Below are 16,799 nucleotides of genomic sequence, written 5' to 3'. Positions count from 1 at the left end.
TACACGAGCTCACGCACATTAGTCTTTTTTTTTTCTTGGCATCTCTCCAGATCGTGTTCAGTGATACCATCTTCAGAGGCGCCGAATAGTGCACCGCGTCATTAACTCCAGAAAAGCGCGGTTAGCTCACATTAAGAGACAGAAACACAGATCGGCAGCTTCAACCAAACAGACCTATTATACACACAGCTATTTGAAAGGTTTGTTATTTAGTCGTTGATTACTTGCTTATCACAGAAATCCTCCAGTCATTGATATAATAATTAGGCTCGCGGTCACGGCAACAAAAATCCATAGGTTCGAGATTTATTCTAATTTAACAGAGAATAAATAAATAAATAGCCTAAATTTACCAAAGCATGTCTAGCCTATACTGAAGTTTTTACATAGCATTTGAGTTGAAGACTCGCCTGTGAAAGAGGTGGATGACGTTTTGAAAGGAAATCAGTTATGATAGTATCACTTTGACATTTTTATTTGTATTTGTAATTATATAAATTGACATATTTACAAACGAATGTATAAAAATATATATAATTAAACCTTTCAATAATAATTAACATTTGAAAAGTACAATACATACATTATGTTCACAAGTCTTTCTTGTACTGGCTTCCACATCAGAATGGAACGATGACAGCTATATTAGAATGACCTATTAAATGTAGGAGGTACACGTGCCATTATTAATCTCGTTGTGGTTAGCAGTCTGACGCAACTTCAGTACCATTTGTAGTTAATTTAATCAAGTGTCATTTTCATACTAGTTCCACATTTTAAGTACAGATAAACTCCCCAAAATCAATTGGGATCAACGCATTACACCATATTACAAAGGACATGGACAGATTGAATTGGGTTGCATGATAAAGCGATTATTAAATATTACTCTGATAAAATCTTTTCATTCACTTGTAGAAATAACTTTTAGAAAACTGAAAGTGTGATTAAGAAAGCAACAAGCACCGCCGTATAAGAGAATGTTAAAATGCAAATAAGCAATCATTTTCTCAAACATTTTTCTTAAGACAGCTTCATTTTTTGCACATGGTTTGGAAAGATAAACAGCTTCTGTTCGTCCATTTCTCTCCATTTTAGCTGGTTATTTATAAATATTGTGCTTTTACTTACTGGGTTCTTGAAATGAGTTAAACTAAATCGCAGTTCTGACCAGCTTGTTGTGTTTAAGGTTTTCTTGCTGTATTGAGTCCGTTATCTTGGTTATGAAGCCGAGGTAGGAAGGGTGATCCCATGAACGCTGTTCAGAGCCTCGTGGTGTTGCTTGCTCAACGGACTGGGTGGTTTTCTGTCTCCTGGAGATAAGCCAGAATTAATGTGCTTTATACGGCAAATAAATAGCAATTGCGCCCATTCAACCCAACCCTGGGCGCCCATAATCTAGTCACCCATTGAAAAGTTGCTGATAAGAAGACAACTGCATGCAAAACGAACTACAACAACCTGAGCCTTAGAAACATACTGTAATGACAGATCGGTGATCCAGGTAGGTTCAGGATAAACTGAACTGCGATAGGGATAACGCATCACGTGATACGACATTTTAAAGCTCCTGCTTTTATAATAGTATAATTTTTATGTTTATGTATCCACATTGCCTGCTAGCAGCGACTTCCGTTGTGTTAATGTTTTTAATTTAACGCTACAGTTCGTAGTTTTTAGTTTTCTTTTCCCTTTCACTATTTAGTCTGAAGCATGAAATTAAAATATCGATTTTTTTTCTTATTATCTATTTAAACTAGATGCATTACAAAGCATGGGTGTGGGGGACCGTCATTCTATAACAGATTATGCAATTAATCACGTTTATTATTTATTTGATAAATAAACCAAAATGTCTGATGTTATTAAATGAAGTTTTTCATCAGTCTTTATCGGGTTTCTTCCCTCTGTGTTCCTGAGTTTAATAACTGAAAATTCAACACGTAGTGGAAAGTGCATAAGTAGGCCTATTATGTTTAATAGAACTGTAGTTCATTCGTGTGCAAAGTAGGCCTACTATAATTTAATTGTAATGAGTCCCTATATTAACATCGTGAAATATCACTAATTTGCACACTTTTAAACTAATGGGTCAAAGGTGGTCTCCAGTTTTAAAACACACGTATTAAACACGATTATGCAGATTATGAGAAGGAAAAACGCTACGAGAAAGAAAAACGTAGGCCTAATTCTACAAAAACATGTTATTTCTAGCCATAATTCGTTTCGAGCCATTAACTACAGTGCTATTCATAGATCCATTATAAAATAAAAGGGAATTATAGAAAAATAAATTGTGAACAAAACATTCCGTTAGAATATGCAATAATATGATTGTTTTATTTGTTTACCATTTTATTATATTTGTATTTAAATACGTATAAAGGCTCAAACAATTTTATAAAAGTACAGTTTGACAGAAGATCAAACGTACGTAGGATTTGTCCTGTGATATCTCATCATTTTTATCTTGATAAAACATGGCACTATATAAGCTTCCATCTTTTGTCTGAGTACACAAATTTCAAGATATTAAAGGTATCAAAGGCAGAAATACTTTTGCAAGGAATATTGCGAAAATTTCCGTAATACGGCGTCAACTGTCTATGGTTTTCTAATTATGGTTTTCGATATTGTTATAATTAAAATACCGTTTAGTCTTCTGAACAATTTCAACTTTGTGAAATAGTATCGAACCTACCATCGCGTGACGGATGCTTGAAAGTCATGGCACAGTGAAGATCTCCTCCGTGTACCGTCATTTCACTGCCCGCGTGGGACAGACTCGTGCTCTGAGGCTGCCAGTGCCCTGGAGCCACGTAGCTACCTGTTGGTCCACCATAAACTCCGTATTGGTTTGAAGCAGAGTAAGCACAAGCTGGAACATAACTGGAAAGATTTGCCGAAGCCTGGAAGTATAAATTTCACAAGAAATTAATACACAGGAAATTATTTTCGAATAAAATAACTATTCAAAAAGATATGTTCCAAATAAATAGTTTTAGGTATTACGTAAATTTAATACTATGTAAAATGCGTGTATATCGTGGTTTTCATTAAATAGATCCAATAGGGTAATTACCTTTATAATGGATTTTAACATATAGAGGGAAAAAAAACCACTCTACAAAATACTATATGTTGAATTTTTAAATAAGTGCTTAAATGGTAGAAATTGAAGCCAATGGTAAACAATCTTTGAACGGTATTATTTAAAACGTTTTACTCTTGTTTCTGTTTTTACTATATGCCAAAATACTTTACTCCACATGTACCTGAGGGTATTTTATGTCTGTATCAATAGCTGATTTGTCAAGGCCGTTGACACAGTGAGCAGAAGGAAACGGCGTTCTGTTTACACTAGCCCAGTCTTCCATTTTGGGTGGATATCCATCTGTTCCGGCAATGGCTGCAGAGAGAAAGCGTTCAAATAGAAATTATATGGAAAAGGGGTCTGCATCCTTTTTACTGCTCTAATGACCGAGAAGAAATCTATACTTAAGTATAAATTGGTTTTGAGTTTTAATTTAGAATGATTTTCTAATAATTGTAGAAACTGTGAAGAGATCTCTGTTGTCCATATAGGCTTATCTAACATTTTACCATATTAGATTCGATATTAAACTACTTTCTGTTAAATATGGGCCTAGCCTAATGTCGCCGGTCTATTCGTGATAATTATCAGAATTAAAACCTTTTGCATTCACAGGTTGTGTTTATGCATTTTTGCTTGAATTTGAACCAACCAAAGATACACGTCGATTACTTATATGGGCATTGCATTTCGATAATAAACACAGTAAATTATTTATTTATACGTTTTTAATTCAGGTAATCTGAACAGTTTCAATTCTTCAAATGTTACATATGACAGTAGCTCAAAAATTACAAATTGAAATAACTAAGAACACGTTAATTTGACTTCATTTAAATATTACCGGGGGAAAAAACTCAAAAAACTTAACCGCAAGTTCAATAGGAGTTGTAAGGAGACACTACTTTGAAAATTTAACGAATGCAATACAAACCTGCTGGATCCATGAAGGCCCGAATCCCTAAGATGTTACTGACAGTGTGTACCGAAGGCCAGGCTCTCGAGATACCCACGTGGCCCGGCGTGACAGGTAGTCCTGGAGTACTGCTCATTTTTGTCCCAGTGGGTGACAAAGGACTGGGATACGAGTAGGAGTACATGTGATTATAAGAAAGCGCATGCTGTGTAGGAGAGTGCTTGCTGCTTTCGTGCTGGGTCGGCTGGGAGAGATTTCCAATCTTGTTCCTTAAAATGCGGCTTATTGAGCTTACTGAGGGCACATTGTATTTGTCGCAAACTCCGTCTGCGAGGAGCCTGTCCCTGATCTCCCAAGCGAAGATTCCTGGATCATTTTGTTTGTAATCCCGTATGTTTTTAACCACATTCGGAGTTGTAACCCGGGGTTTGCTCCCTCCAATTGCACCGGGTAAAATAGACCCAGTTTCGTTGTACCTAGCCAGAATCTTGCTCACGCAGCCGTGAGAGACTCGGAGCTGCCTGCTGATGTCGCAAGGCCGGATTCCGAGCTGAGCCAGTTCCACGATCCGGATTCGTATGGCGTTTGGTAGGGGTCGTCCGTTCACAAATACGCCACCAAGCTGATTCACTTCTCCGTACGTTTGCTCTGCGAAAAAGCACACATATTATAAAATGCCAACATGAACGTGGCAGTAAATGCTATAGACGTACGTAGGCAATACAAATCACACACAAAAACTGTAACTGGAATGGCGAAAAAACCCAACACCAATAATCTATAGTGCTCAGCAATAATAATAATGAAAAAACCGAATGTATAACTTTGTTTTGAGTTCTAAGCTACCCCTGAACTCAAATAACTGTGCCATGCACAAACATTTGTGCATCATAGTTTTTTTTTTTTACATGTGCTAGTAATAAAAGTTCAAAAGCTGTAGCATTATCAACGGAAAACAAAAATAAAATCACTACAGCGCACAGCTGTCAGTTAGATAAGAACTTCTAACATTTTTTCTCAGGCGAAAACTATGTGAAATGGAATGAACGGGCCAAGCCACCTTAAACGGGCTAATTACAAACGGTTGTTTCTTATGTTATGTCGGCTTGTTAAACACGTTCTGCTTCTAACATCTTTTTTGCCAGTGGACCATGCAGAAGTGAGCTCATGCTTACCCATTTGTCCTCTGTCGGAGATGCTTTCTTTCAAACCAATGCCCTTCAATAGCAAAAAGTAGCTGCGCCGCCGGTGCGCAAAAAGCAAAATGAAAACCTGGACGTCAAGACTGCCTTTGTGCACCTCGCCCACACTTCTAAAGTGCCTTGAAATCAACAGTCGTGGACAAAGAGAGTGAGGTGATCTTTATCCGAAAAACTCAAATTTGTCTATTCCAGCGGCAGCTTTTTAGTGGGATTAATTTGACTCGCCTCCACGTCAGTCTGGTTGGTTACGCGGAAACCTCCTGTTTGATTTCATTGGTCCCCTGCACCAAGGATAGGCTGTTCCCCACAAACGCAATTCATTCCGGTATGTGCAGTTCAACCTCTTTAAACTGTTGTTCTCACAGAGTAAGTTAAATAATCACACCGCTTGGTCTGAATGTGAAACTAATGCTTTAAAAATAGCATCTTAGTCAAAAATTTGGCTCAGTGAACGAAAGTTTTATTGAGGTCATATAAAGGCCTCCAGTTAACATATTAACATATTATACGTCATAAATCATAATTTTTGCTTGAATTCACGTGTTTATATATTTCTATATTGTATATTTGTATGTTTGATAATATATACTAAATTCTTTACCAAAATAAAATGACACGAATAATATAAAACACTTCCATAAACTCAACAGTATGCCATTAATAATTTAAGCTTCAGCAGTGTCAAATTTTAAATTTTTCGAAAACCCTACATGATGAAGTCATCGAATTTTGAAAGAAAAATAGGAGCCTATGAAAATTTCTTTCGGTCATCATCTGCTCTCTTACAAAATATAGAACTATTTTAATGAAAGCTTTAATTATCTCAGCCGATATAATCTGAATTTAACGCGAATTTACGGACGCTGAAGTAACGGAACTATCGAATTTTATGTCTGTGATTCGACAAACAGCTCCGCTTCTTCAATATTAGAAAAAAATAAATAATAAAAGGTAAAGCTTATTAATACTTTCTAGTGCACTATGCACTTTTTGTGTTTTTATTAATATTTAGGCAAATTTGCCTACTATAGAATATAGTTTAAAGGTCAAACAATTTTAATTAAGCTCCATTAAACGCGTCGGTTCACTAAAGATAATGAAAACTTATTTGTTTTATTTTATTAATTTCTTAAAATGCAACCAACGTTAGTTTAACATTGAACCTTTGTTAATCCAGAAGAAGAAAGTTGAAAAGAGAAAAAAGAGTTCTTTGGCGGATTTAGATATATATTCATCGATTTTTAATTTCAGTGGGGCACCTGCGGTGTACACGGTCAGTGCTGTGTATTTAGAAAAAATATTGATATCTGTCACGTAAAAACCTTATTGGCTGAACCAACAGTAAAAGTTGCACCATTGTGCCGTTTCTAGCTGGCTCATTGCGTATGTCAGAAAAACACCTTCTGGAAGCATAGGGATACATCAACCAGCCATAATGTTGTATTATTGTATCTAGACGCCATCAATAACGTACATTGGTATTTAAACAGGAAGATGGGGTGATCATTGCCATTTATTTCGTAGGAAACCTAGCGGCATACATCCATAAACCTATTAATCAACCTCGACTAATTATGTCGATAAAGCATCGCACTCATCGGCTGCAAGCATACCAAGTTAAAAAGACTCGCAGTTATTTAAAGCCAAGGTTTCCTGTTCACACGTAAACTTGGTAAACATGTGAGTCGCCCCCCTCTGGCATACATGTAAACTGCACAAAATATGTGCGTCAAGCTCATTTTGGAGATCGGAGGTCTTCTGGCAAGTAAGAAAAACTTTGGTAGAAGACTTTATAAGTTCAGGCACATATGCATTATATTGTGCAATTTCAATGGGGCGTAACTATGCACAGAAGTATGAGGTATGGGCATATTTTTTTAATTGTAATGTTTAAGCGCTTGACTGGATTAACCAAAATAGGACTCAACTGGTTGTCTTATTTGCGAGGTAATTTGTTACTGTTTAACATAACTTGCTACAAGATTGCTATTGAGTAGAAAATATGTAGGATGATGCATAGTTTCTTATCCTTTTATTTTAAACGTATACTATATTCTACAGACATTCTTTTCACTGGGGTGACAATGAGGTAATATTTTGCAGTCGGGGAGAGGGGGGGGGCATTATCCGTGCATTATCCGTTCGCGAGCATTATCTGTCAAACATCTCGCAATTGAGTTGGAGATACGCTAGAATTAAATGCTCTGTATTTCGTTTTTATGTTTTGATGAGGGGTGGCAACTGGGCTGCACACGTATTTAAAACCACAGGCCACTTCTTAGATCCGGCCTGATCCCTTGGTTCTATCGAATAAATGGTTGGGCAATGCGTCTATAGCTAATCTTTGGCCAAGTGACAAAAGCTGTTTTTTAAAAAGCTGTATTTTAAAATATAATATAGGCGTTTATTTAACATTTTAGTTAAACCCTCGTTGTTTGTTCTTGTCTTTATTGTTTTAATACACAAATATTCTTATATGTTTTCATGTCTAGAACAGGGTTATGGTATAATTACATGAAAACCTAATACGCAACTGCATTTTAATGATATTCTATTAATATTTCATATCTTTTTAGACAATATTTGCACAAGTCTCTGCTTGTTTTAATAAACGACAAATTAAAACATTATCATATTGTGTAATTACAGTGATCTGGTTTGCCGAATGAGTGTTGTTTCGTTTCCGTATTTGAAGTTACTCTAACATATCATTTAAGGAGCCGTGAGTATAGATCATAACATTTTTTTTGTGTTAATGTACCAGGTGAATTACAAAGATATCACATAATTCATTTAATATTAAACTCTGAAAACAATACTACGACGTCAAATCACTATCCAGACAATACACTCTAATACACCCATACATCTATACCCCTCACCCTCAAGGTAAAACATGATTTCAGTAAAGTCTAAGATTATATATATATATATATATATATATGTGTGTGTGTGTGTGTGTGTGTGTGTGTGTGTGTGTGTGTGTGTGTGTTATAACCTATAGACAAAAGAGAGCATAAGCATCGCCAGTGAAAAAAAACTGCATTATGTGTAATTGTGTGCACCTGCCCGAAGAAAAGGCAACGGAGCCCTAATGTATGTCACGCTTGTTTTACGAGGCGACCGATTTATCTTGTTAGGTATCACTGATGCTTGGTCTTTCATACTAAAACTAAGCCAATCAATTGCAATAAGAAATCACGCACGTATCTTGAAATCTAACAGTTTCAGGCGATATTTTCACACGGAAATGAAGGACTCCAATTTATTGTGTAATTATCGATAACATAACACGAAGCTTCAGGTTGCGTGACATATACGTTGTATTAATAATAGTACGTTTTTGAAATATGAATCATTCTCCGGCAAAATCAAAGTATCCTCAGCGACAATTAATATACCATTATAAATATAAATTGATGCGACATAGGCCTATTTAGTATTAATTTAATCTTCTGCATTATAAAAAAACGTTGAATCGATAAAGATAATTGCGTTCTAAACTTTTTCATCTTCTAAAAATATTAAACTAAATAAACAGTTAAGAGCCAAACCACTGACCTTATTTTGTACATGTGATTTAATGTAATGTATTTTAATTGAAGTTGTAATAGTATTCACAGTTCTTTTGCCTTCTTTTCATGGGGCAGGTGTGGCCTTACTTTAGAACACGAAATTTCTGAATGTACCTTCTCTATATGAAACGGCCTGTTTCATTTGTATTACTTCATAAAGGACGCGGATAACAAGGTTATCACAGTGGGAAACTCTAAGGTGGATTGTTATATATGTATGTATGTATGTATGTAGGCCTAAGTAGGCCTATGTTATTTATATCGTTACGGAAGCTTCTGGTGGCCCACTTGTGTAAACTACTTGCACAATAACAAAAATCATTTATGTGACCTTTTCTGCTAGGATATGTATAAAGCGAAAGTGCTATATTTTGCTTTAGTAATCCAATCCAATTATAAGGCATCACTTAGGCCCTACCAGAAATAAAGCGCGTGCATTAAGTGTAAGTTAAAAGGTGAATCTTAGGAACTGCATCTGTCTAGATCTACAGCAACCCTTTTCACCATCATTCTAGTTACATTTTTATCGGATTGTTTGAAAGCTTAGATAAATACGTTTTATTTCCACATTATTCTCTCCCAGTCGGGTAATCACTATAAAGTATAATAGTCGTTTACCGATTACATGACATAAGATAGCCTTCGAACTGATAAATAACAGGAAAGAGAAAAGAAAAATGAATAATGAAATGAAAGGTTTTTTTTCATTGAATTTTGTAGCAGAAAATCCTATACGAATTATCACTGACACATATACGCGTTGAGAATAATTACAAGTCTTACTGATAGCCATTTAAAACGATTCAGAGAAATGTACATATTTGCATGGCTGGAATTATTATTATTAGTAGCATTATTATACGTTCAAAAATAAAGCGAACTCTACAAATTTATGTGCAGCTTTTCTTTTCTGTATATAATATCACTCAGTCACTGATTATTAAATCTGACATAAAAATATTGCCCTTTTAACGACTTAGTTTAATAGCAATACTTGCACCATGCAAGTATTTTCTACATTTCTCCAAAAAGCTTTATATATTATTTCTCTAAATCCTAATAATGTACAATAAAAACGCATTATGTATTTGTGTATGTGTGTTTCATATATAGTTATTTGTGCAGTCGTTTTTAATTTCGTACTGATGAATGTAAAGGCAACGAGTACATTTGGTAGAAATTTTTAACATTTTATATAGTGAGTCTCTTTTCGAGGTCACTCTTTAAAACTTCGATTTGAAGTGTGCGTAAAATATAAAAATTAAAAGAATTAACAAAAGACAAAAATTTTAAAAGAAATACTAAGCGTAATAAGCGTAAAACAGGTGCATTTCTAGGTTTTAAGTTGCCGAATTATAGCATTCAATCTTGAGTAATTTTGAGTGCAGTTGCCTTATACGGGATTTGGTGTTAGAGTACTGTTTAATACAACATGGTCGCAGAATTTTCGTATAAACGGTGTATACTCCAGGACAATCGTAAACGAAGTCGGGATTAAGGCTCGTGCCATCCTTTTCCCCTCAGCTTCACCCCTACCACATACATATTTTTGTGATCGGAATTCAAAACTGTGGTTCCAGTATATGTGTTAATTCCTAATATTGAAATAGTTTCTACGCCCACTATATTCCTGCATGGTTGAAACAGTTTTGGTAAGTGCTACTTTGAAGACGTTTTTGTGCAATAGCGAAAATATTTAACGTGCTGATTTTAGATATATAAGCTAACATGAAACAAAGACTTCTGTAAGCTTTGAAGAATCCAAAATCAAACCTCTATTTGAATATTCAACTTCCTGACTATACATTGCACTACACATAGCCTTTTAATCATAATTTTAAGATTAATTTCCTGAGCTGTATTCGTACTCTTAAGGAACACATGGTTAAATCATTTGGATACTACTTCCAATTAAAAGTCAGCATCCTTTTAGCGTGAACTCGAAACAATTCGCGGAAATTACTTTCTTTTAATAAAAAAGAACATGGATTTGAATATAAAGGAGTGATGTTTGATTTTTGGCTTAGGAAAATCAATGTGCTTGGTCGAATTAATATCTTCTAGGTTCAGGTATAAAGGAATTATTTCTGTTAGACATCTGATAGAATTTAATATTTATTATCCCAGAATTAATTGCATTTACAGGTAGATTTTTTATCACCCGCTTTTTTTGTATACTAACGCCAGAACATAATACTATAGTACTATTGAACTATAGTACAATGATGCTGAGATGTGGTTTATTTCAGGGCTCTGTTCTGGCATTAGTTGCTCATTGGGAAATACATTTTAAGCGTATCTGAGACCTTCTACTAATCACTTTTCCACAGCGACAGGGGTAGTAAGGGCACAAGACAGAGGACGCGTTAGATGAGGTGCCAGTCTATCGCAGGGCACACACATGCACTCACACACGTACAGAAAGACACAGCGAGTCTCTTCAAAAGAACGTTATTTTCATAGATATATTCTGTTACATAGAGATTAAATATGTAATACATCCAGTTAATGAATAATTGATATAGACGCAACGGCATTGGTAATACTGACAGTAGTTAACGTTGTATATTTTTCGACGGTGTGTTCATTTAAGAGTTAATATAATAAATTACTAAAATTCAGTTTAAAAAAACAACAACGGAGTAATTTTCAGGTTACATCAGAGAGCTTGATTATTCAGTCGTTACAGATACCGATAGTTAATTTACCAAGCACAGATAGTTGGAAAGCGGGGGAACTTTGGAGAAGCGCAGTTCCATGGTTTTGGATTAGCTGTTGGCAATAACTTTAACCGCTTAGCAGAACATGATCAGAGTGTTTAATAAACTACACGTGTTGAAAGTGGATTGAAATCGTTCAGACATAGATATGCATGCAAGGGGGTCGAAAATGGACAGTCGCAGTTTTCACCGTAGGACACCCAGCCAGAAAATGCATTCCAATAGTTTTGATTTGAGAAACGTGGCCATGCGTTTAAGTAGCTCACAGCTTTAATCTGTAACATAACCCACAATGACTATCAATAAGACTGATACTGTCACACTGAGTCTTTAAAAAACAGGCAGATTATTCAGATACGGTAAAGAAAGGTCTTTGATTTTTCTGGTACCAGAAGTTATATGGCATGGCAGAATGATCCAGCTCAGTGTTTCTCAATCCAGTCCTCAGGGTCCCCTAGACAGTCCATGTTTTTGCTCTCTCCCATCCCTCCCAGCTCACAGCAGGACCATCTGTGGGTCCCCGTGGACTGGGTACTGACCTAGCTGATGAGGGTGACACCCAGTCTATTTTCTGAGACAATTTTAAAGAGTGTAAAATACAATAATGCTCTACCTTTATGCCCTATAGGAGGGGTAACATGTCCCCATCTGTCAATCAGTCATCTTATTTACATTGGTTATGAAAAAATAGTACTTAATCGTGTATTTTTTATTTTTATGTAAGCTATTTTGCCTACGTTTATCTGTAAGATATTACGGTGCTTACTGGATTATACAGACATTAAAATTTAAACAAATGTTTTGCAATTTCTTCAGCAGAAGAGGGATTCTACAGGCGATGGTTTTCCTGCTTCCTGTAAGCAGTCAGCTGGGAGTCAACCTCACAATATTAAATTAGCTAAACTTCAAAAACTGCTGAAAAGAATCTGAAGAACTCCGGTGCCTATAGAACCCAGCAGGGTATCCCTATTATAAGTTGCCTACTCATTTCTTTTTTTTTTTTATTTGGGGAAGTTTGAGCCCTTTCCACAAACACTGGAATACTAATAGAGAGAAAGCCTATATCCTCCTGAGACCCAAGGAAAAAAGTGTCCTTCAATTGTAGGTTATTTGTCTTTGGAGGAAATAAGACATCTTACAATTTAGATTTTTTCAAATTTATTCTTATTTTAATTTCACAGCATGTCCTCTTTAGTGCACAACAAGAATAAATACGTTTCCCAACATCAGTGAAAAAATAAATGCAAAAATACAATGTCCACTACAATGGACATAAATGAATAGGTCGGGTCTCAGGAGGATATAACAGTAAATTGCTTTATTTACTGGACGAACCGTGCCTTCAGTTCAACTACATCATTGCCTGTAGTTACTGATTTTCGTGCTGCAAGGCCCATCATGTGGAGGTCTGTTTTGTTGTCCAGCTGATTGCTCAGTTGTCATTGGATCTATTAAAATTTCAATTAACTATACCATCATTTACAACAAATAAATCTATTAAGTACAAATTATTATTATTTTAATTTTGTGCCCCAACCACCAGATAATAGTTAAGAAGTTGGAAAATGGATTAAACTTTGTTCAGTCTGTCACACTGACAGCATAATATATGAAGGAGAATAATATTAAATAGGCCTAAATAGGAGCAAAATGTAACTAATATTAAAAAAACTGAAATATAGACCTTCCACTTGAGAAATGAAGCTAACTTCATATATGGGTATAATAAGGCCCAGGTAGACTACTGTATAGGCAACCAGCGAGGATTTTCTTGTGGCCCACAACATGCACAGTCCTGAATATTGGCTATTATTATTAGCTTATAGCAGGGGTACTAAATGGCAGACTCCAGTCCCAATCCAGACTGAAATGTAATGTAATCCAGACCAGGCAATCCCATTGCATGTTGAAAATACAAACAAATACTATATACCCTACATCAACATACATGACAACTTAGAAAACACAGATTCAGGTATTATTTACATATATGTATGCATTGCACATAATGCTAACTATATGCCACCTAGCATTAACATACTTTCATAAATGTATTAAGCCTATAAATGTTTTGTTTAATATGTTCGAAACCTCTTAATTCCTTGCAGCTTCTGATACTACGGAATATTTCACAACACAACATAATTACTGCATAATATAAAATAATATACAAGTCGTATCCAAGGTTCAGCATTCCTGGTGAAAATGCGCAACTATACACAAGCTCTATAATGCAATAAAGTGTGCACCGACTCAGTGCTATGCAGAGTCTACTCGAGGGGTGTGATCACTGGTAATCAAAAACGAGCACGCAGTGAAATGTGCCGAGAGGTCCTCCTCAGTAACATTCTTAAAGGGTTACTTAGGATTCAGAAATGAGGCACTTTCAATCATTCATGCAAAAGAGGCAGGTACCCAGGCACCCCCCTGCACATCCTTGCGTAAAACCCCTCCCCTCCAGTATAAAAATAGCCTCTGAAGTGCCCCAGTATTAAGGTGTCTGGTGCTCTAATGCAACTCAGAAGCCTGCAGGACACTAAGGAGTTTGGTCATATCCTTGTCTTGGTTTTATGTGAGTACTGGAGTCATCTCTAAACCTCACATGCATGTAACATACTATGACTCTGCTAAGGGTCACTAAGAAAGGATTAAAGTAACAAAATAACAAAACGAAAATATTTGTGGAGGTTTCCCCAAAAACAGGACACACTTACTTATGGCAAATCCTACACGAACATAATGCGCTTTGCTGGGAACACAGCTCAGAGTTTTTTTCCAATCATTTATTTTTTTTTTGATCAGTGTCACCTCTTTAACCTTGAGAGTCTAACGTGTGAAGGCGGGGTGCATGCCAGTATGTGTGTTTTTAATCTGTCTGTTGGGAGGGGAATTCCATCTGCTCTGGAAATGTTTGAACAGTAAATACCAAGACATCCATAACATTGTTGTGGGAGATGTTTATTTTCGCTGCCCATCTTTATAAGTCCAGGGTGACTTTATCTACCAAGAATCTTATCAAGAAGAAACATAGGAAACATATGGGTAGGAAGCATGGTGAACATGATAGCAGGAGATTCACCGCACACACACTTGCACATACTGTCAGAGTCACATACTGTCAGAGTCAACAGCTCGTCTTGACTGTGGGAAGAAAACTGTGCATCCACACTCACGCAGTCAGCACCAGACTTGAACCCGCAACCCTGAAGGTGTGATTCAACAACACCACCTGCCGAGACACCATAAATCAAACGTGTCACTCGGCAGCAGGCGCTGAGATTCTCGTTTTTTCTCTCTCAGCAGCTCATTAATGGAAGCGTGCACAAGCCTGGGGAGAAATTAGAAATGGTTGCCATGTTAAAGTAATTGCCTTTAAAACACTGTGCCAAATCATGTATTTAAAACACACAGTGACAGTCTTACTGATAGTCATTGTGGGTTAGGTTACAGATGAAAGCTGAGAGCAGATTGCACAAAACTAAATTCAGCCAGGATATCTGGAGATATAGAGAGATAAACAGTGAATCCCCATGTTAAAATCACTATTAAACAGATAAATATTACAATGACCTTGCGACATCTTTTGGTTACACAGGCATTTGCATTTACATTTATTTGACAGACTCCTTTGTCTAAAGAAACATAGAGGTGAGCCAGGTTGTATACCACAAGCATACAGCTGTCAGGCACAAGTGCAGCCCTCTTGGTGATGTCACCGAAACACACTGCACTGGAGCGTGAGTCATAATCACTCTCAGCCTTGGGTTTACAATACTGCCTATGGGTACATAGTATGCTCAAATTAATAATGAGCATCGTTGGGTGAAGGTCAATCAGTCCATAACTGCAGCATGGTTGTAGGCATTGTGTCCCCTCACTAATTTCAGATGCGCCCTTAGTGATTTTGTTTTGGGATCAATACTGATCACCTTGTTTGAACAGCAGTCCATTGGAGGAAAAGTACACTTTGGGAGATCGTTCAGAGGGCTGGGGAGTGCAGGAACAGAGGAAATAAGAGAAAGACTGAGAGGGTCTTTTCTTGAGTCAGCCATAGGGGAAGTATATGTTCCTTGACAGGTCTCCTTTTAAGATAAATGGGTTTATAGAAACCTCGTGTGTCACAACACAAAGCCAGACTTGATATATGTCAGTGTTACCAGCATAGTAGCACGGGGATGGTACTGACATCCATAAGACAGCAAGGATTGATGTCACAACATGGCTCTAGTCTTCATCATGCTGTATGCAATTGTCTTGAGTCGACCTATCGTCTTGAATTACCTACTGAGATGGGAAAAACTATTCGCTATAATTCTTCCATTGTGTGATTGCGAAAGTGACTTTAACTTGCACGTTTACTATGATGTGCTAAATTAAGCTGTTAAGTGATTTAACAGTCATTATTTTAACCTAATGTGTTCATTGTCATTAATACATAAATGGCTTCCACAATAAATGATTTTACTCTTTTTTTCAGTTTCTTTGCAGGATTTCAAGCCACAGCTGTAACCCAGAAAACTGCAGTCATATCCGTTACTTTCAACAGGCTCCTCATAGCAAGTCCAGACTGTTCCCTCTTGTCCTTCTCTGTAAAGTCCTCACCCCAGATCCTTTAGAAATCTGATACCATTCATTTGAAACAAGTTTCAACTTTTTGCCTCATTTGTGGGTGTTTTTAAGTTTTGTATTCTGGTGAGGATGAAAGTTTCGCAGCTGGTCACAAGTTTTCACACACAGACAAGACAACCACCGAGAAAGATGAGTGGGACAATGAGACCAAGATAATGGAGCAAAGTTCTTCACATTATGGTTTCTCATCTGCTTGATTTAAATTCATGCCCAAATAGCTTAAAGTTCCACCTTTTCAGTAGTATTCCTGTTGCCATAATGCCTTTCCACATAAATAACCAAATAATACAGCTATTTTTTTTTCTTCAATGACGAGGACATTCATTCACCACACAGAATTAGCTACGAAGACCTCGACAGCACATGAGTAGAGAATAAAAGAATGGAACACAAGCTGTATGTTGCAGAATCTGACAGATAATAGAATAGTAATACTTTATTGATCCCTGTCAGAAAGTTCCCTTTGCCCAGTCTTGCTCTCCATACAACTCAGTGTGCTTGGGTGGTCCCCGTGAAGAGGCAACCACCTTGCAATGCCTAGGGAGCTGGGGGTTAGGGGCCTCACTCAAGGGCACACAGAGGTATAAGCATCCTGCAGAGGCCAGACATGAACGGTGGCCGTCTGCTCACAGGCACGGAGGCTTAGCCTGCTGAGCCACGCAC

General features: G+C 36.7%; 1 protein-coding gene across 1 annotated transcript; it reads right to left on the bottom strand.

Moving 5' to 3' along the window:
• Positions 1-454: 454 nt before the first annotated feature.
• LOC111859243 (paired box protein Pax-1) lies at positions 455-5,455 on the bottom strand. The gene is made up of 5 exons (XM_023841755.2): positions 5,186-5,455; positions 4,029-4,658; positions 3,276-3,409; positions 2,702-2,909; positions 455-1,313 (listed from the first exon to the last, which is right to left on the bottom strand). The coding sequence occupies exons 1-5, from the start codon at positions 5,187-5,189 to the stop codon at positions 1,222-1,224; spliced, it is 1,068 nt and encodes a 355-aa protein (XP_023697523.1). The 5' UTR covers positions 5,190-5,455; the 3' UTR covers positions 455-1,221.
• Positions 5,456-16,799: the final 11,344 nt, after the last annotated feature.

The sequence above is a fragment of the Paramormyrops kingsleyae genome, chromosome 19 (genome assembly GCF_048594095.1).
Source record: "Paramormyrops kingsleyae isolate MSU_618 chromosome 19, PKINGS_0.4, whole genome shotgun sequence".
Taxonomy (NCBI): Eukaryota; Metazoa; Chordata; class Actinopteri; order Osteoglossiformes; family Mormyridae; genus Paramormyrops; species Paramormyrops kingsleyae.
Note: the sequence above shows the minus strand (reverse complement) of the source record. Positions and strands in the feature narration are given on the sequence as shown.

Bases quoted from the DNA above. Each gene is read 5' to 3' on its own strand.
- LOC111859243 (XM_023841755.2), bottom strand. The intron at 3,410-4,028 runs GTTTGTATTGCA...TTCTCTCTGCAG, and splicing joins GGCCTTCATGGATCCAGCAG to CCATTGCCGGAACAGATGGA. The intron at 1,314-2,701 runs GTAGGTTCGATA...GCTTATCTCCAG, and splicing joins CAAGCATCCGTCACGCGATG to GAGACAGAAAACCACCCAGT.